General features: G+C 36.7%; 1 protein-coding gene across 1 annotated transcript in view; it reads left to right on the top strand.

The window, feature by feature from the left end:
- myo3b (myosin IIIB) overlaps positions 1–22,709 on the top strand; it is a 212,167-nt gene that overhangs the window by 43,140 nt on the left and 146,318 nt on the right. The window contains exons 10-14 of the mRNA XM_089132995.1: positions 1,855–1,920; positions 11,374–11,532; positions 18,645–18,729; positions 20,108–20,224; positions 21,037–21,141. Coding sequence (XP_088989121.1) covers positions 1,855–1,920; positions 11,374–11,532; positions 18,645–18,729; positions 20,108–20,224; positions 21,037–21,141 — 532 coding nt within the window. The remainder of the gene's footprint in view (positions 1–1,854; positions 1,921–11,373; positions 11,533–18,644; positions 18,730–20,107; positions 20,225–21,036; positions 21,142–22,709) is intronic.

The following is a 22,709-nucleotide window of genomic DNA, read 5'->3' as shown; positions in this document are numbered from 1 at the left end:
TGTGCAGTTGACGTCACGGGGTTGGTTGGCTCAAGTTTAACAGGCTCTGGGCATTGAAAATCGCGACATCAAACTGTGTTTATACCAGTGTTTTGACCGCGAACGACTAATGTTAGGTACAGATATTAGACAAAAAGACGACGTCTCATGTTATATGTTGACAAACTGCACATAGAAACATTGTTCGCGATGTCTGCCGTCAGATATTCCCGTCTCGTCAATAACATGTAAGTTAGCACGTATTTGTTAAAGGGGAAATGAAACGTCCATATTTTCGCACTGGTAGTGCTAGTAACGTTAGCTACAGCCTACATATACTAGGAAAAAGTGTCTCCGCTCTGACATCCTTCAGGGAAAGCATCGCCGCTTCCACACGTCTACCTCCCGGCACAGCATGGTAAACGTACGCGCCGGTGATGCAGAATTGACCACGCAACACATGCTCAAGATCAACCTCTTGACAACAGATGGACTCTGACACGGAGGGCATCGCAGGACAACAGCCACACTGACACCTGGTAAGTTAGCGTTGCAAACCCGCTCTCCTCCCCAAACCACCACTGACTGTTCTACACAGCAATGTAACTTACGGGGATATCTGACGGTAGACATCGCGAACAATGTTTCTATGTGCAGTTTGTCAACATATAACATGAGACGTCGTCTTTTTGTCTAATATCTGTACCTAACATTAGTCGTTCGCGGTCAAAACACTGGTGTAAACACAGTTTGATGTCGTGATTTTCAATGCCCAGAGCCTGTTAAACTTGAGCCAACCAACCCTGTGACGTCAACTGCACAATGGCGGCGCCCTGGCAGCGAAAATACAAAGTTTTTTTCTTTTTTTCTTCTAAATGTTTACATTTGTAATGTTTCTTATATAATTGTTGATTATATTGGAAATCCGTCTTGTAAATCATGTAAACTTGATTCACCGCTTCATTTCCCCTTTAAGCCTTGTCTGTGATAGCAGCCTTAAATCTCTTAAGACATCAGCAGAGAATGATTAAACAACTCCACAAACAGCATTGCAGCTTCACTTATTACTAACCAGTTTTAAAATTAGAATTAACAAAAGTTTGATCACCATTATGGTGATCAGTGTTTCCTTTAGCGATCAGGTGACCTAGTTTTCAGCCTCATAAAATAGACTAGTTCACTAATCTTATCCATGACTAGAAGGTGTTATTTGTTATTAACAGACTATATCCACGTACAATACTAAAATACTAAAATAACTGAAACTAAATAAACTAAGACTAAAAACTAAAACTTGCATATTAAAACCTAATAAAAACAACATGATTATTAAAACGTGAAAGCTAAAAATTAAAAAAACTGAAAATATAAAATTAAAATCATAAACCTGATATTAAACATAAAAAAACTCTAATAGTCCATCAATGATACTAAGGCTGCCTCCTGAAGTTCTAAAGCAAACATTGTCAGAATAATAACACATAGCAACACTATGCTGCATTTATAACCTGAAATCTGCAATTAATCTATGAATTTCTGGGAGAATTTTGATTGTGACGGCATAAAGAAAAGCTGAAAGAACATATTGATTTTAGTGCAGGACTGTAGAGAGATAAAAGTATTTGATTTCTAGCCTTTTATAGAGAAGCAGTTCTGAATAGCTGTTCTTTGGCACAGATCTGTACCTGAATAACGTGTTTGTGTTTTCTGGTTTTCTTTGTGTAAAAAGATGAATGCGAACAGACATTTGTTCTGAACAAACACAGTTGTCCCTTTAGATTTGTAATTTATTTACCATCACTAAATGAGGTCAGACCAATACGTTTGCTTCTGTCTCATTCAAGCCTGTTGTGTCTTTGTGTGTTTTATCTGCAGAAACCCATCGCCTACCCTACGCCACCCTGAGCACTGGTGCAGGAGTTTTAGCCACTTCATTGCTCAGTGAGTACAACAGCTTTATCATTCTGTCCCTGTACTGAGGAAACTCTCACTCTGATGTGTTTTCTTACTAGCATTGGGTTTTATTTTTTCCTGCGTCAAGCCAACGCTATCTCACAAACAATTCGTATGTATTCGTACGAGTGATTAAAAGGTGGCTAATTCGTACGAATTCGTATGACCTCACTTGTACGAATTCGTACGATCTGTCTAAACCCATGTGATGGGTAGGTTTAGGGGCGGGGTCAGGGATTGGTCATACGTACGAATTCATACGTATGAATTCGTATGACCTCACTTGTACAAATTCCGATTTTTCTAAACCCATGGGTGGGTTTTTAGGTCATTCATACAAATTCATAGGAATTTGGTAACTCTGAGAAAACTCAGAGCGCTTACCTTGGCAAAAGAATAAAAGGGTGCCGTTAATTGTGGCCAATGTGTATTGGTGGAAAGCATTTGACAATGAGATTTTCCAGCATTTTCAATTGTTTACATTATTGAACGGTTACATTTTTGTGAATTGTTTGAATAAAAGTTCTCAATGCAGATTTAGTGCTGCTAGTGCTACCAGCAAATAGTACTATTCAACTGACAGAGCAAGAGACAAAAGACACGCATAACAAACCAGAACAAGATTAAAGGGTTAGTTCACCCAAAAATGAAAATTAAGTAATTAATTACTCACCCCCATGCTGTACCAACCCCGTAAGACCTTCGTTCGTCTTCGGAACACAAATGAAGATATTTTTGATTAAATTTGAGAGCTGTATAACTACCACATTGGCTCCTAAGGGACTGCCTCTTGACGGCCCAGAAAGTCAATGAAGAAAATGTTTAAATATCCCAAGTGACTACCGTGGCTCAACTATATGTTTATCAAGCGACGCGAATACTTTTTGTGCGAAAAAACAAACAAAAATAACGAGTTTATTCGACTATTTCTTTTCTTCCTTGTAGGCCAGAACAAGACTTCCTTAGATTTCCACGACGCATGCGCGAGATTTGCGATCTGCTCACACCAACTTACACCACTTCAGATCGCAATTCTCGCGCATGCGTGGTGGAAATCTATAAGGAAGTCTCGTTCTGGCCTACAAGGAAGAAAAGAAATAGTCGAATAAACTCGTTATTTTTGTTTGTTTTTTCGCACAAAAAGTATTCGCGTCGCTTGATAAACATATAGTTGAGCCACGGTAGTCACTTGGGATATTTAAACATTTTCTTGATTGACTTTTTGGGCCGTCAAGAGGCAGTCCCTTAGGAGCCAATGTGGTAGTTATACAGCTCTCAAATTTAATCAAAAATATCTTCATTTGTGTTCCGAAGACGAACGAAGGTCTTACGGGGTTGGTACAGCATGGGGGTGAGTAATTAATGACTTAATTTTCATTTTTGGGTGAACTAACCCTTTAACAAAGGGAATATAAAGGGAAGGAGGGGACAAATAATTAGCGAAACAAGAAGATGAATGAGCAAACAAGGAGGAGGAGCCAAGACATGCAAGACCAAAAGAACAACCAAACCAAGATCTGACACAAAACGAACAGAAAGACTAGACTAGTACTATCTTTATACACTCACCTAAAGGATTATTAGGAACACCATACTAATACTGTGTTTGACCCCCTTTCGCCTTCAGAACTGCCTTAATTCTACGTGGCATTGATTCAACAAGGTGCTGAAAGCATTCTTTAGAAATGTTGGCCCATATTGATAGGATAGCATCTTGCAGTTGATGGAGATTTGTGGGATGAACATCCAGGACACGAAGCTCCCGTTCCACCACATCCCAAAGATGCTTTATTGGGTTGAGATCTGGGGCCTCATTTATAAACGTTGCGTACGCACAAAAGAAGGCGTACGCCGCTCTCTACGCAATAGTTGGTATTTATAAAAAGCAAACTTGACGGTAAAATGTTCGGTCCTTCACGCCAGCTCTGACCCAGGCGTACGCACAAAAACGGGTGAAATGAGAAATGGCGACACCATCGGCAGGTGGAAAAACACGTGAAAGTGTGTGAAACTGTAGACGGTTGTGTAAAATAAATGGCAATACTGCCTCTCATAAATAAAACGAAGACTTCACAAAGAAAGTCTTACAATTAACAGCCTACACGAACACCCGTTTGATCGATCTGCAACAGAAATGCACATTAACACATATTTCCAAAAAAAAAAAAAAATGTTCTTCAATAATATTGGCATATATACAATTCATCCTCATAAATAAGATGGTAAACAGAACGAAATAATGTACAAAACTGATATTCTCGCCAATATGTCCGTCTAACGGAGCAGATTTAGCAATTAGATATCAGTCAGATAGATAATTATGGAGATATAGATAGATCGATAAATTGGTAGATGTAGGCCTATTATTTGTCCCCAGGGGAAAGTCGTTTTCATCGTAAAAATATCTTCTTCAGCTTTAGAATCATGGTATTCATGCATATGCCTTTAGTTTATTTTATTTTTGATAAAATAACGTATGACGTGACCATTCAGACCATTCCTCAACCATTCAGAAAGCTGCAAGAAATTATATTTGCGCTGAACTATTTCCAATTTAGATTAAAACCGATATCCGTAGCTTGTCAGATGCAGAATTAAATGGATTTAAATAAAATGCCCCATCACAATGCGTATAATGACGCACAGTGGCTGATCTCGCGCTGTTAGAAGATGTGGCGATTAAATGGAAGGATTCGGAATGAACGCATCATCTTCACAACAAAAGGTGTGGAAAAAATATTTTATTTATTCAAGAATTCCCTCATTGTGCAGTTTATTTCAGTTAGGACAGTCTTGATTTCGCTCAACTCCTTGGCCACCTCTCTGATTGAATTAATGACTAGACGGACTTTGATGTCCGACCATTTCTTTTTTATTTCGGCTACAGTCCGAGGTTGTGAGGACACAGTATTTACGGCGTCTGCAACCTTTTGCCACTCAAGTGCCTTTTTGGCATTAGTAATGCCCACACTGTGCCCTCCAAACAACATTTTTCTCCTCTTTTCCACCTTGCCAACGATAACTTCTACTTGACATTGAGTGAAGTTACGTTTTTTGTTAATTCCTCTCTGTGTTTAACATGATTTCGCAATTGATGAATATTAACTTGTGGGCGTTTCACGGACTATTTTTGGGCAACTATGGGCGTGACATGAAGCCGCAGAAGCTGCGCTACATTTAGAATTGATTGTGATTTATGAAGGGAAAAATGCGTAGGATGTGCGTGCGCACGGTTTTATACATCCGAATATTTCTGTGCGTACGCACGTCCTATGTTTCATCCGTACGCCACTTCTGACGCAAATCTTACGCAAAGTTTTATAAATGGGGCCCCTGGTGACTGTGGGGCCATTTTAGTACAGTGAACTCCTTGTCATGTTCAAGAAACCAATCTGAAATGATTCGAGCTTTGTGACCTGGTGCATTATCCTGCTGGAAGTAGCCATCAGAGGATGGGGACATGGTGGTCATAAAGGGATGGACATGGTCAAAAACAATGCTCAGGTAGGCAGTGGCATTTAAAGGATGCCCAATTGGCACTAAGGGGCCTAAAGTGTGCCAAGAAAACATCCCCCACACCATTACACCACCACCACCAGCCTGCACAGTGGTAACAAGGCATGATGGATCCATGTTCTCATTCTGTTTACGCCAAATTCTGACTCTACCATCGGAATGTCTCAACAGAAATCGAGACTCATCAGACCAGCCAACATTTTTCCAATCTTCAACTGTCCAATGTTGGTGAGCTCTTGCAAATTGTCTCCTCTTTTTCCTATTTGTAGTGGAGATGAGTGGTACCCGGTGGGGTCTTCTGCTGTTGTAGCCCATCCGCCTCAAGGTTGTGTGTGTTGTGGCTTCACAAATGCTTTGCTGCATACCTCGGTTGTAACGAGTGGTTATTTCAGTCAAAGTTGCTCTTCTATCAGCTTGAATCAGTCGGCCCATTCTCCTCTGACCTCTAGCATCAACAAGGCATTTTCGCACACAGGACTGCCACATACTGGATGCTTTTCCCTTTTCACACCATTCTTTGTAAACCCTAGAAATGGTTGTGGGTGAAAATCCCAGTAACTGAGCAGATTGTGAAACACTCAGACACCAACAACCATGCCACGCTCAAAATTGCTTAAATCACCTTTCTTTCCCATTCTGACATTCAGTTTGAAGTTCAGGAGATTGTCTTGACCAGGACCACACCCCTAAATGCATTGAAGCAACTGCCATGTGATTGTCTGATTAGATAATTGCATTCATGAGAAATTGATCAGGTTTTCCTAATAATCCTTTAGGTGAGTGTATGATCAAATTAGTGCTATCAAATGACTTGATATTTTTGAAATCGATTGCTTCATTCTGATATTCTAAATACATTTTTTTTTTTTGTGGTTCTTTACCTCTATTCTGTCTCTAGGCTCAGCTAATTTCACTCGACAAAGAAAATGCTGGGTATTTCTGCATGAGCAAAACATGCAGTGAGAAGTTCCCACAAGCGCTGCTCAGATATACGGCCTAATCCTGTCAAGAGAGACAGTAAATAAAAGAGGCCCCGCTCTGTGTGTATAAGAGCAATGATTATTATTTCATTATTGAGAATGAAAACATCAGAGAGAGGGATGTTGTTTGTACAGCAGGAGGGCTGTGAATGCTAATTGACTCATTTATTTGTGTTAGTTGTTCATTTGTCAGTGTGGCGGCTCTGCTGGCCGCTTCCTGATGAATTAAAAGCACAGACGGAGTCATATTCATAAAGTGTGTTTGTGCATGTATCTGTGTGCCGGTGGGATTTTATCCTGACTGCTCTTTAAGTGCTCATGAGTGTGTACAATTTGCCATACAAATGGATGGTTTGATGTGTGGTTAAAACTCAAGGTTGGATGTTCTTTCTGCACCGCAATGGTTGAGCCATTAACTATCACCATTGTGCCCTTGAGCAAGGCAAGGTTAGTGCAGGGAAACATCGCTTTAAAAGGTTTTGAAGGCTCAGTACTGTGGGCTAGTACACCTGTGGAAACTTAAAATGTTCTCCTGACATTCTCTCTTCATTTTCCTCTGCTTATTTTATATGCAAGGAGGGAAGGCATCAAGGATAACAACTTTGGGAATGGGAACTGCTGGTCTATATATAACTTAAAGGGTTAGTTCACCCAAAAATGAAAATTAAGTCATTAATTACTCACCCCCATGCTGTACCAACCCCGTAAGACCTTCGTTCATCTTCGGAACACAAATAAAGATATTTTTGATTGAATCTGAGGGCTGTATCACTCTTCCATAGACAGCCTGAGGGACTGCCTCTTGACGGCCCAGAAAGTCATTAAAAGAAAAGGTCTAAATATTCCATGTGCCTACAGTGGCTCAACTATAACTTTATCAAGCGACGAGACTACTTTTTGTGCGAAAAAAAAACCCGTAAATAACGACTTTATTCGACTTTCCATTACTTCCTTATGGGCGCATGCGCGAGAACTGAGACGAGACCGTTCTTCTTCGACTACTTTTTGTTACCGGCTGCTCACCGCTTAGGAGTTTTACCGCCCCCTACCGTATAAGATGACGTACTGATATAGCCGGAGGCGCAAAACGTTCTGTTTACAAGCAGTACGTCATCTTATACGGTAGGGGGCGGTAAAACTCCTAAGCGGTGAGCAGCCGGTAACAAAAAGTAGTCGAAGAAGAACGGTCTCGTCTCAGTTCTCGCGCATGCGCCCATGAAGAAGTAATGGAAAGTCGAATAAAGTCGTTATTTACGTTTTTTTTTCGCACAAAAAGTAGTCTCGTCGCTTGATAAAGTTATAGTTGAGCCACTGTAGGCACATGGAATATTTAAACCTTTTCTTTTAATGACTTTCTGGGCCGTCAAGAGGCAGTCCCTCAGGCTGTCTATGGAAGAGTGATACAGCCCTCAGATTCAATCAAAAATATCTTTATTTGTGTTCCGAAGATGAACGAAGGTCTTACGGGGTTGGTACAGCATGGGGGTGAGTAATTAATGACTTAATTTTCATTTTTGGGTGAACTAACCCTTTAAATCAGATTTTTACTTTTCACAATTCATTCAAAAACGGATGGGGGAAAAAAATAGGCCCATCCTGCTTTTTTTCCTTGTTTGATCAGCCATTTCTATGGGAAATGCATAAAAGTGAAGTCAACTGCAACTTTCATGCTGACTTTAAGATGAGAAAATAATAAATAAATAATGTTACTTTGAATATACTTCTATTATAATAGGTAATGAACTGGCTTTTAAAAAAATATATATTGTTGTCTGAGGTCAACTTATGACGTTTTCTTGGTTTTTACATTGGAAAAACATCAAAATAAAAAAGTAGGCTATTTTCTACCCTATAGTTTTGAGCCTAGTAAAATGCTCGGTTTTATGGGCGTCTCGCATTGAAGACTTGGAAGTAAACGCCCACTGTGAGTGGATAACAGTTTTGCATATTATAATGAGTTTATGCAGCGATACAATATTTATCGCTCTGTAGTTCGATCCGGTTTGTCATCACGAGGTAGGCATCTATGTTATTTAGATATGCGTGTAATGTGTGAATCGGTGGGCGGGGCTAAACCGGCCGTGTTGAAGTAGGCGTTGATCTTCTTCTGCGGGGGTGGTGTTTTATCCTCTTTGACATCATAGTTACCCACTTTGAAAAACGAGTCGTTTGCTGAGCCTGGTGTCAATAAAAGCTTTTATTGGACTAACAAGGACGTTTTCAGTTCTGAAACTTACAGGATATTTTTATAATATGATGACCTCTTAGACATCAAAAGATCAAGGATAATTTGATTTCTCAGTTCATCACCCCTTTAAAGTGAAACCAACTATTTAAATGTTGAGCAATTAAATAGAATCTAGGATCAGCAGAGGTTAATCAGCTTGTGCCATGTAGTAAATGATTGCCAACAGATTGCATGGAAAGGATACCAGAAGCTTGCATTGTGTTTTCTGAAATTTTATTGGAAACACCTCAGTAGACATTGTTCTTGTCTTGAGGAGTATTTAGTAAGCTGAATTGGCGTTAGTGTCCACAACATGCTCCAGAGTCATTATCAAAATTACTGATATTCACTTGTATGAATCTGTTTGTCTGATTATGATGTGATCATTAATTAAATACATGAAAAATACACATATACAGCACCCCCATTACTCAGCATTTGTGTTTGGCACAATAAATGTTCTTCAACCCAGATGAAGCTTTTTATAGACATCACACTAAAAACTGGTGTTATATATAAAAAACTGGTGTGAAATAATTATGCCGCATAAATCCTGTTAGTGTGTGTGTGTTTTGTGCTACAGTAAGTGTATGGGCACTTTGTGTTATCACAAGGTGCCGGCTGTTTGTTCTCCGCCTGTGTGTATAACCGCACACACACACTGTTGTTCTGTATGCGTGTGTGATTGTGCTGCTGAATGTCTTCTCCTCTGCTATCAGAGCCGCCTGCTGTTCAGACCCTCATGCCGTGTGTTAATGACAGACCCCCGGGCCCAATCTACAGCAGTTTCAGTCTAGAGTAAAGCAGGACACTGACATTTAGACCAACACTGAAAAATAAGGAAAACAAGGGAAAAAATCCAAACTGGACAGATTTGGAGAAAGGCATTATTTTATTTTATTTTATTTTATTTTATTTTATTTTATTTTATTTTATTTTATTTTATTTTATTTTATTTTATTTTATTTTATTTTATTTTATTTTATTTTATTTTATTTTATTTTATTTTATTTTATTTTATTTTATTTTATTTTATTTTATTTTATTGTAATACCGCAAACCCTTCTTTCTTTTTCGGACCTCAAAAGGAGATTTCTTTTTTTAAGTGCCCAGCTCGCGCTTGTATAACGGCAGTAAAAAGCAAGTTATTTTTTTTGGGGGGGGATTTCTTGTTGTTGTATTACATGTCACATTTTATCTTGATTTCTCACAACTTGTGTGTTTCTCTGGGAGTGAACTGCGGATCTAATAGAGTCTCATGAGCCAGCAGTCGCGGCAAGGTCAGGATTTTTGTTAAATTAAACATTACATTTATGTTTGTTTTTCACCAAACCCTATCATACACCCCAGAACACTTGATATAAAGTGGCACATGGGATCATTCTGTGATACTTTTGCATCTTTTTTTTTTTTTTTTTTTTTTTTTACAAAAAAGCTTGATGCTGGTCGCTATTCACTGCCGTTTTACTGTATGGACGAGCGGGGAAAAAAGCGGGAGATTTTTTTTAATTTACTTTTTTTGGTCCAAAAAAGAAAGAAGAGATATAGGTTGCATTAGAACAACACCAGAGTGAGTAAATAAATCATTTTAGGGTGAACTAAACCTTTAAAAAGTGCATACTACTTGTGTGCGAACTGAATGTATACTTGACTTTGTTAATTGCAATTAAATTAAAATGTATTATAGTTTAAATTTATATTAATTATACAATTAGCCAAACTTTAGAGTACTTCTGAGCAGGACTTAAGTAAATCTTTATATTGTCTTTGAAATATGGAGACTGTTTTGTAAAAAGTATTTAAAATAGATTAGCAAAAACTAAAATATACTTTAATATAATTTCCATTCAAACTTGTATGTATTTTTTAAATATGTTTGTAATGATAGAGGACATTTAAAATATACTAACTTTAACAAAAGTCATGTACACTTATGTAAGTGGCTTTTAATTTAATATCTTATTATTAAATTATCCTGTAAAAAACGGTAAACTACTGGCAGCTGTGGTTTCCAGCATCATACCGTAAAAATACGGTGTGCTACTGTTTTTGAAATTTACAGCTAAATACCGTATTGTCAGCTACAGTCTAAAACTTTAATTTAACAGCTATATGCCCTAACACAAAAACAGTAACACACCGTTTAGTTACGCTATGATGCTAGCAACCACAGCTTCCATACAGTTTACCGTTTTTTGCAGGATTATTTTTTTTTACAGTTTTTGAAAAATATCCTTTTACACACTATAAGTGCACATCCAATACAATTAAGAACACTTTTTTTCCACAAAGGTACAGCTACAAATGAAATAAATCCTGTTGAGAAGATCATAATGAAATAATAATGCCATAAGCCATGGTCGACGACAGGCCACTGTTCAGAACAACAGAGATGAGCCTGAAGACACATGATAAGAGTGTTTGCACTGAACGCTATGGTGACGCGAGAGCGAGACAGAGCGAGGCGGCCGGTCAGATGTTCAGTTCAGACCTCAGAGAGCTTTCTGTGAGGCGTATCAGAGACTGGAGCTCTATGAAGATGTACAGGTGACCTTGTGCCTTACCTTCCTGAAGGCCTTTACGGGATTTCACAGGATCTTTTACTGATTTTTATCGTTCATTTCTATGGAACGCTCCATGTTTGCTTGTTTCTCTGCTCTCTTTCACTCTGTTTGTCTTGACTCTGTTCACATATTATGTCTCGTCTGGTATCTGCAGGTGTTTGATCAAAGATTTCGAGACGCGTCCATCGGTGATGCATCTGCTGGAGCATCCGTTCATTAAACAGGCCCATGGGAAAGACACGTCTCTGAGGAATCAGCTGTCAGTCCTCATCCGCGAGCAACAAGACGTGGGCAGCAGGACCAGGACCACCAGGTACAGTGTTAGGGGACCTCTCAGCTCCTCTCTGAAACCAGATCGATGTGTTCATGAGCTGCAGAGAAACAGATTGCGGCACGTTTCAGAAAAAGGCAGAGCGTTAAACATCACCACTGGTTTTATAATAGCCTGCCAGTCATAGATTGTCATTTGGAAACGGTCTGAGGTGTTTTTCAGTCCTCTCAGGGTCAGAGCAAAGATCTGGCAGGCCTTGACCATTGTGAGGAGCTTGTCTTGCATTCATCACTGTCTTCTGTAGAAGCAGAGTGGATTTATCTCGTGTAAATATGAGACTTGCTGTTGTGACACTGTGGAAATGAATCAGAGTTTTTTATATCACTGTGTCATCTATCATCTGCGTCTCTTTCCAGCAGATGGCAGTGTTATCTGTGGAGGAACGAAACTCCTCAGGTTGATCCTGAGAGCAAGGAGTTCAGTCAAGTCAAACCGATATATCTCTGAAGCGTTTCCACTGGCTTCTTATACAAAATACTCATTTAGACGCCTCAAAACCTGCAGATGTTGTCGAGGGGAGTGTAGGCTTAAAAAATTTTGATTTTTTTTAAGCAGCCCTGCCAGTATTTGAGTTATATTAGCTCACATTCACCTTTAGATTTGTTTAAAAGTGTCCATTGCTGATTATCAAATGTAAGTATATAACAGTGTATACTGTATTCAAAAGCTTTCACAAGAAAAACAGCATGATTATAGATGAGGCCTATATATATTTGTTGTTTATTTGCTTTGGCAAAAAAAAAAAAAAAAAAAAAAATGACTGCATTGCAACCGTTCAAACGTTAATATTTTTAAGGGAAATCTCATGTTCACCATGGCAGCATTTATTTGATCAAAAATACAGTAAACACAGTAATTTTGTGATTTATGTAAGAAATAAGGTATCAGAGGCTGTGCTGTATCGTGAATAAGTAACGGCTGAAGGGCGTTGTTAGGCACGACCCGAAGCGGAGTAACCCCTTCAGCCGTTACTTATTCACGATACAGCACTTATTAGTGCAACTTTCAAGAAGTAAAATCACTAAAAGCCTTCCTTCCGGTAGAGAAAAATAGTCCCTGACCATGGACCACAGTTCCAATGTGTAATATGCATAAATGCTCAAATAAATACAACATAGGAACTGCAGTGTTGCGCAGTGATGCATAGAGCCGTTGGGTGAAGCGGTCATAGATAAAACACTAATATTGACCAATCAGTATCAAGGATTGGAACTAACCGTTCTATAATATAATTTAAATGAATTGTTTTCTATTTGAATCTGTAAAATATAATTTATTTGTCTGATGAAAGCTGAATTTTCAGTATCATTACTCTTATCATTACTTTTGATCAACTGAATTCATCCTTGCTAAATAAAAGTATTAATTACAGACAAAACGTTTGTACGCTCAGAAAAAAAAATCACTTGGACCAACTAATTTGTTACAGCCAATTTTTTTTTTCTCAAGTTATATTTATTTATTAGGTTTGGTTCAGACTTTAAATTTTGATTTAATAATAATCACAAATATTCCTTATCCCAAAAACAAAACCATTCACTCAAAGTAAAAATATTATAAAGATCATATATTATACTTAATCAATATATTTTCCCATAGACATATGCCAAAATTGTAATTAATGTTGCTCAATGATATAATATAATATAATATAATTAGGCTGTGCAAAAGTTAATTGCGATTAATCGCATCCAAAATAAAAGTCTGTTTTACATAATATATTTGAGTGTGCTGTATATAATTATTTTGTATATATAAATACCTATGCATGCATGCATATATTTAAGAATTATTTGCTCTTAAATTCTGTATATATATATAAATACATAATCTATATTATATAAATATAAATATTTTATATAGGAATAACACATTTTCTTAAACATATACATGTATGTGTGTGTATTTATATATACAAAATAATTATATACAGCACACACAAATATATATGTAAACACAGACTTTTATTTTGGATGCGATTAATCGCAATTAACTTTTGCACGGCCCTAAATATAATATAATATAATATACTTTTTTTTTTTTTGCTTTTTACAACTTAGTTTCACTTAGAATTTCCGCTTATAAAACAACAATTATTTTATAAATTTAGTTTATTAATTTTATTAAATTTTACTATTTCTTTGAAATAACTTAACATTTATCTTTGTGTCTTTTTAAAATATGCATCATCATTTCTCTTATGTCCATAAAAAACCTGCACATCAACTGTTTCTTTAAACACCATTTTTTTATGGTGATAGTTATTAACTTTTAATCTGTACAAAACAGATTTAAACCGGAAACCACAATTTTATATAAGGCCGGTATAAAAATGCACTTTAAATAAATGACACCATCATACATCTGTCTGAATCCCTACTAGAGTGTTATATTAGTACTCTTAACCCTCTAACTAGCCTATCTCTCTGATTCAGGGTTAAATGAGGACTCACTGACTCACCCTGATGAACTCAATGCGATAAAGAGGATTTTACAACATTCCTTCATTTCCACAGTAGTACTCTTGTTCTGGACGGTCTATAAAGACAGATTGAACTTGTTTTGAGAAAGTAGGGGTTAACTTGGTACGGTCTGTGATTGATAGTGAATAAACAGTCACTGGGTTGCCAGATTGCATCCCCTCGTTCCCCAGGCCGCGCATAATCTGCTAACCTGATAGTGACAGTGAGAGAGACGTAATGAGATTATGAGCTTGGCTGTGCTCTCTCTGTTTAGTCACTGATGGCAAATATCAGTGAAGTGATTACAGAGCGAGGGAACACTGATACACACACAGAAACAGCGCCACACACACTCAGTCTGCCTGTTTCTCGCACACATAATGCGCAGTGTATTGTGTCTGTACGCTGTCATGTCCCCGGGGCCCGATGGGTTTTAAGAGCTGTGAAAAGAGCAGCTGCTTCCACATGATCTAAAGGTCAGAAATACAATAGAGGGTCAAACCCTGATGAAGTGCGTTCATGACGCGCTGTAATAGCCTTTAAACCCCAGAGAATAGACATGCATAGATCCTGATACTGCAGACATTTTTAGTTTTTTTTTTTTTTTTTTTACTGTATTAAGAATTAGGGATTTGAACAAACCTCTAACACTAAGGGCCAGATTTAGTAAACAGGGCAAATTAGCATTTAATAAATAATAACACAAATACCAGTAAATTGACAAGAGCAAACCTTAGTAAATCACCTTGCATGATTCATTTAAACCCCATAAATTTAGCATCTGAAAGGGAAATTACTACAAACGCATATGCATATCTAATCAATAAAATCGTGGCAACAGATTACAGACAATATTATTAATTAAATTCAACAAATTAGAATTGAGTAATAATTAATTGAATTATTCCTTAAAAGTTAACCATTTCAAATGAGTAAAGTTTACACCAAACAATTGAACTAAAATATCTGAATAACAGACAGACGTCAAAGATTAATTAAGAACTCTTTATTTTATATTGCCAATATTGGAGACACCTGATGTTAACAAGCAGAATCAATAAAGGAGAAAACCATCATTATAAAACAAACCTAAAACAAACACCGATCACCATAATGGTGACTTAAATGTACATTTTTTTTTTTTTGGTATGTTTTACTCATTTTAAATGGTTAACCTTTACGGAACTAATTTGATTAATAATTACTCAATTCTATTATTAAATTGAATTAATAATATTGCTTGTAATTTGTTGCTACAATTTTTTAGATAAAGATAAACATTTATTTTATTTATTTTATATTAGGTTTAGATAAAATTAGATAAAGCGCATTCATTTTAGGATCCTGAATCCTGAAAAACAATGAATCACATTTTCAATATTGATAATAAGAAGAAAAAATTCTTGAGCAGCAAACATTAGAATGATTTCTGAAGGATTATGTTTTGCTAATGCTGAACATTCAGCTTGCATCACAGGAAAAAAAATACATTTTAAAATATATTAACAGATATTTTAGAGGGGGCCTATTATGCAAAAAATACTTTTATATTGTTTTTGAACATAAAAAATGCTCTTAAAATAAATGACACCACCATTTCAGTTCAGTTATGCATTTGGGGATTTATTAGACAAAGATACATCTGAATCCTACTACTAGAGTGTTATATTAGTACTCTTAACCCTCTAACTAGCCTATCTATTTGATTCAGGGTTAAATTACTCACTGTCCTGAATTAATCTAACCCTGATGAACTCAATGCGATAAAGAGGATTTAACAACATTCCTTCATTTGCACAGTACTCTTGTTCTAAATAATAACGTGTCCCCAGTGTGTATACACTAAAAAAATCTATCTACTCTGTATATTACTTTAGCCATTAATCTGACTCAGTGTCTCAAAATGAGCCATTCAGGCTCCGCCCACGACTGCCGACGGAATCTGCCTTATTAGCATAGCTCCTCCCCTTTAGTGAGCTCTATACACAGTCGGCCATATTTATCTCCTCGCCAGAGCATTAAACAGCAGCACTCAAGTAAGAAATGTATTCTTATTAAAGCTAGCTAAAGTTATTCAATGAAGAGCAGTGAGTGATTTTCAGTCTTTTTTGTTGTTTGGTTCATATTAAAGGCACATACAGCAGGTATTGGTATTGTAGGTATTGTACATTACCCTGCTTTCTTTTTAATACACAAATCTAATACACATGTGATGTCTTTCCCTGCTGTTTAAGTTCACGGAAATAACCGAATGTGTTTATGTGAACTTTGTGTTTTTGACATAATTGTGTGTGTATTTCACAGTTTATGCGCAATAATACATGAAAGGGAGCTACTCACAGGACAAGTCAACTGACAGGCAGCTTTATGTATGTGTGATTCGAATGTGTGCACTCAGAAAACCATTTATCAAAAGTTTAGACTGATATGGCTTTAAAACACATGCAAATATTATCTTTGAGGATGATGAAGAACTGTCGACTGCAATAGAGATGATAATCAAAACCATACAGTTGCTGTGTTAGTTAGCAGAGTATCTGAGGCACGAGCTGTAAAGGCTCCGCCTCTTCTGGGTGAGGGGGCGGGGTGCAGCAGCTCATTTGCATTTAAAGATACATGCATGAAAACTGCATGTTTTTTCTCGAAACTCAAAAATGTATAATAAATTATCTGTGGGATATTTTGAGCTGAAACTTAAGGCCTACATCTTGTAAAAACAGGCATAATAGGTCCCCTTTAAATTGTAAGAGTATTTCACAAAATTCCTGTTAAAGATAATGCAAATGTCAAACTTTTGAATGATAGTGTACATTGAAGGTTTCAAGTCCTGCAGGGTTTCGCTCCAGTTTGTCTCTACACCTGCCTAAATGTTCCTTATATTGCCTTGTAAGAGCTTGATTAGCTGGTTCAGGTGTGTTTAATTAATGTTGGAGCTAGAGATGCACCGATGTATCGGCCAACAATCGGTAACGGCCGATAAAAGCAATTATTTTCACATTGTTTGAAAACAGCCGAGGATCAGGGCCGATTATATCCCGTCAATCAAAAGGGTTCAGTAAAACATGACCGACTGCAACTCACACTGTGTGTATAGAAAATCTCTCGTGTTGAGTTAGTTAGGGCAAGTTAAGCCAGCCTCTCACCCAATTAATCACAAATAGCTCTGTGCTTTGATACTTCTTAAAAGTAACAAAGTGTCATATTTATCATGAAATTCAAACAATAAATGGCGTTTTGAAGCTGTTAAATGTGATGTGACAGCCTCAGTTCAAGCAGTGCAGAGTCTATTCTTCCACTTTTATACAAATTATATCTAGAAAAACATGCATGAATATCAGAAGGTAAGTTGAAAGTTACAGTACAACTTACCAAAATCTGTTTCAACCGTGGGAAGATGTAAATAAAACTTGCTTGTGAAGCTTGAAACTTGCTTGTGAACAATTTCACTTATTGTTGGAGCTTATTTTTGACCCGATCCCCTCATCCCTCTTCAAATCCTGTCAACAAATTCTCATTCCTCTTATCTCTATTATCATTAAAGGGATACTTCACTTTTTTTTGGAAATAGGCTTATTTTACAACTCCCCCAGAGTTAAACTGTTTTTACCGTTTTCGAATCCATTCAGCCGATTTTCTGATATTTAGAAGAATATGAGTAACCAGACAGTTTCTGGTCCCATTGACTTCCATAGTAGGAAATAATATATATACTATGGAAGTCAATGAGACCAGAAACCATCTGGTTACTGACATTCTTCTAAATATCTGAAAATTGGCTGAATACATTCGAAAATGGTAAAACCCAACTGTTTAACTCTGGGGGAGTGGTAAAATGAGCCTATTTCCAAAAAAAAGGGAGTATCCCTTTAACACTTCCCTCATGTCTGGATCCATTCCATCCCTGCTAAAACTTTCATCCATCACACCCCTCTTGAAAAAACCTGGCCTCAACCCTGCCAATTCAGACCCATCTCCAATCTCCTGTTACTCTCAAAAATTCTGGAACGCGCCGTCAACACACAACTCCACCAATATCTTCACTCTTCTCAACTGTATGAAACATTTCAATCCGGATTTCGTCCACAGCACAGCAAAGAAACAGCCCTGAAGTCTTGAAGTCACAAATGAACTCCTCATTGCTGCCGACTCTGGTTCCATATCCATCCTCTTTCTCCTCGACCTCTCCGCTGCATTTGACACAATAGATCACACTGTCCTCCTCCATCAACTTATATCTATTGGCATCTCTGGCACTGCACTTCTTTGACTTACCTCCTACTGTACCTCTCTGACGTCACCACTTTGTCTCTGTGAACAACTGCAACTCTAACACCTCCCCTGTCACACATGGTGTCCCCCAAGGTTCCGTGCTCGGCCCCCTCCTCTTCACCATCTACACGTTTCCCCTCGGTCAGATCATCCGCCACCATGGACTCCATTTTCATTGTTACGCCGACGATATCCACCAAATCCATCACCCCATCGCATAACGACACCCTGGCAACCTCCCAGAACAACTTAGAGTCCTGGCACTGAGTTTTGCATTTCCGTAGAATAAAATAAAAAAAATAACATTAATTGTTTATGATTGATTAGATCTTTGTTGTAACATTGCTGTATTGTCTTTTATAGGCATGAGCGGATCAACACGCGGAAAACCCTGATCATTGACATCTGTCCTGACGATGATCTGGTGAACCTGGAGGTTTTAGATGAGGTATTTAGAGGATCTAGCTGGAATTAAAGCAAAGGCTGTCGCTTTCTTAATCAGTCAACATGAAATCAAAATGTATCAACATCTTATTAGTTCCTGCCCTGCTGAAAAAAAACAATAGAAACCATTACAGAAATGGTAATGGTTTCCACTACAAAACCATTACAAACCATCAGCCATTATACCATTAAAACCATTACAAAATGGTGTCCATTACGTAGTGTGTGTTTGGGCCATATTCTATTAGGATGTATTGGTTTGTATAGGTTTCCATTACAAATTTGTATTGGTAACGATATATTTAATGGTTTCCATTACAGTTTGTATTGGTTCTGATTTGTAATGGTTTCCATTACAAACATGTATTGGTCATGATTTGAACATATTTAATGGTTTCCATTAAAAATTTGTATTGGTCATGATTTGAACATAATTAATGGTTTCCATTACAAATTTCTATTGGTCATGATTCGAACATATTTATTGGTTTCCATTACAAATCTGTATTGGTCATGATTTGAACATCATGAACATCGAATTTGTATTGGTCATGATTTGAACATATTTAATGGTTTCCATTACAAATTTGTATTGGTCATGATTTGAATATATTTAATGGTTAGGACAACCTATGTGTGTGGGTCAGGTTTTGACCTGATCACTCCCGACAAGAGCTGTTAAACCTGAAATCACATGGGACCAATGTTTTGACCAATGGCTATGACCAGTTTTTAAAATCTGTATCTAGCCTATTAATCATGTGTAGCCTACATTAAATCATTATTATCAAACCAAAGGAAACACTAAATTTATTGGAGTCCCAATGGTTCATAATGGTGTCCAGTAGATACCAACATGTAACCTATAATTTTCAAAGGTGTTCTATTGGTCATTAATGGTATCCAATAGAAAACATATACCACCAATAGAAGAAAGCAAATTACCAATAGAGACTTACTAGGACCATCACAGTTTCAATTAAAACCAATACAGAGAAAAAGACAAAACATGCCACCAATAGAAGAAAGCAAATTACCAATAGAGACCTACTAGGACCATTACAGTTTCCATTAAAACCAATAAATTTCCCTTTATAACCATTAAAACCATTAGGAATTCTGTAATGGTTTCTATTGTTTTTTTTTCAGCAGGGTGGACTTATTGAGCATGATCAGTGCATGCAATTTCAAAGAAGATTAAAAATGCCTGATATCATGAAAATAAAAATAGCTTCTTCCAAGTTCCAACATAAGTTCCTTCTGTTTCATATTTGATGTTAAAATGTAATGAAATACACACTAAAACTAAACTGTCTACTCAAATTATGTAGTATACCGGTACACAACAAAGAAACATTTCCAGCAGCATCTCTCTTTTATAGGAAACAATCATTACACATCTTCAGAAGCGGTATCAGGATCTGCAGATCTACACGTATGTTGGTGATATCCTCATAGCCCTTAACCCCTTCCAGAACCTGAGCATCTACTCTCCACAGGTGAGATGAGCAACATCAGGCTGTGTAATAGGGCACAATTAAAGGGACAGTTCACTTTAAAATAAATTTTTGGTATGTTTTGGCTCACCTCAAGGGCATCCAATAGTTTCAATTTTGATATTTTTAGGTCAAACCGTTCTTGCCTGTCAGTCATATAATGGAGGTCTATGGTCACCACCTCAAAGAGCATGCACAGAGAAGTCCAAATTAAACATGATTTAATGACTCATAAATGTAAGTACACATTGATGGCCTAAGACACGAAACGAGCGGTTTGTGTGAGAAAACGAACAGTATTTATATCGTTTTTACCCCTTGTTACCACAAAGCACCCGTGCCCTCATATCACTTGGACGTGGCTGTGATTACAAGAGGTAAAAACGATATAAATACTGTTCGTTTTCTCACACAAACCGCTCGTTTCGTGTCTTAGGCCATCGATGTGTACTTACATTTACGAGTCATTAAATCATGTTTAATTTGGACTTTTCTGTGCATGCTCTTTGAGGTGGTGACCATAGACCTCCATTATATGACTGACAGACAAGAACGGTTTGACCTAAACATATCAATTGTATACTGCAGAAACAAAGACACCTACATCTTGGATGCCCTTGAGGTAAGCTAAAACACACCAAAAATGAATTTCAAAGTGAACTATCCCTTTAATGTCTAATGCATACCATTTTTGATCAAAAACGTAATTCATGAGGCATCCACTTTAAGTTGGCTTTCTGAATCAAAGCTTCCTTGTAGAGAGAGTGAAGTAAGAGGTACAGTAGGTTCCTGTCTGAAAATGTATCTGTTCTCAGTTCTCAAAGCTCTATCATGGGATGAAACGCTCCACTAACCCCCCGCACATCTTTGCCACTGCTGACGCAGCCTATCAGAGCATGGTCACCCTCTCCAAAGACCAGGTGTGTCATTTAGATAGATCTTACATAGACATAGTTCACTATAGGAAGCTTGTTTCCGCCACTGAATAAAATATAACATTTTAAAATATAACTGCGACTTTACATCTGAGAAATAAAGAGTTTATATCTCACAATTTTGACTTTATAACATGCAATTGTGACTTTTTATCACACATTTGTGAGATAAAAAGTAATTTCTCACAAAGAATTATTAGAAAAAAGGTTGCAATTGTGACCTCAGAAAACCATTCATCAAACATTTAGACTGATATGGCTTTAAAACACATCCAAATATTATCTTTCATGATGATGAAGAACTGCAATGTCATTTAAATGTGTGACTGCAATAGAGATCTGAGGCACACGCTGTAAAGGCTCCACCTCTTCTGGGTGAGGGGGCGGGGCGCAGCAGCTCATTTGCATTTAAAGATACATGCATGGAAACGGCAAGTTTTTTCTTCCACTCAAAAATGTATAATAAATTATCTGTTGGATATTTCGAGCTGAAACTTCACATATGCATTCAGGGGACACCTGAGGCTGGTAGTAGGCCTATTTTGAGATAATAAAAAAAATAGTAAAAAATAGCTGGTAGTAGGCCTAATTTAGAGATAAGAAGTCAAAATTTAAATGTTTTATTCTGTGGCGGAATTCAAGCGTCTATTATATAGTTCACTGACACAATAGGCTGCTTTGTTTCATAATAGTCATGCGTAATTCACCTATGGTCTCTTTTATAACCGTTTTTTTACAGTAGTGTAATGTTGGCTAACAATGTAATTCAAAAAATGTGGGGTCAGTAAGATTTGATATGTTTAATACAATTTCAAGAACTGTTTTTTTTTTTTTTGAGAGAGATACTTTTATTCAGCAAGGATGTTTTTGAATATTTTTATTTCAAATAAATTTTGTTCTTTACAACTTTCTATTCATCATAGAATCCTAAAAAATCCATCACACATCAAACATATTTAGTGTTTTTTCATAAGATTACGTTTTCTTGAGTCGCAAATCATCATTAGAATGATTTCTGAAGGATAGTTTTACACTGAAGACTGAAGTAATGATGCTGAAAATCCAGCTATGATCACAGGAATAACTTACATTTTAAAATATATTAAATTTTAATATTATTTCAAGATATTACAGCATCCTTGGTGAGTACAAGAGACTTCTCTCAAAAACATTAACATTAAACCCCAAACTTTTGAATGGTAGCTAGTGTACAGTACATGCATCACAAAATTGGTTTTGTTTTTTTAACAAATACAAATATATATATATTAGGGCTGTGCAAAAATGAATTGCGATTAATCGCATCCAAAATAAAAGTCTGTGTTTACATAATATATTTGTGTGTGCTTTATGTAATTATTTTGTATATATAAATACACACACATGCATGTATATATTTAAGAAAATGTGTTATTCATATATAAAATATTTATATTTATATAATATAGATTATGTATTTATAAATATATACAGAATTTAAGCACAAATAATTCTTAAATATACATGCATGCATAGGTATTTATATATACAAAATAATTATATACAGCACACAC

The sequence above is a fragment of the Pimephales promelas genome, chromosome 7, assembly GCF_988280905.1.
Source record: "Pimephales promelas chromosome 7, fPimPro1.hap1.1, whole genome shotgun sequence".
NCBI classification, from domain to species: Eukaryota; Metazoa; Chordata; class Actinopteri; order Cypriniformes; family Leuciscidae; genus Pimephales; species Pimephales promelas.
The sequence above is the reverse complement of the archived record's forward strand: the minus strand, read 5'-3'. Positions and strand labels throughout refer to the sequence as shown.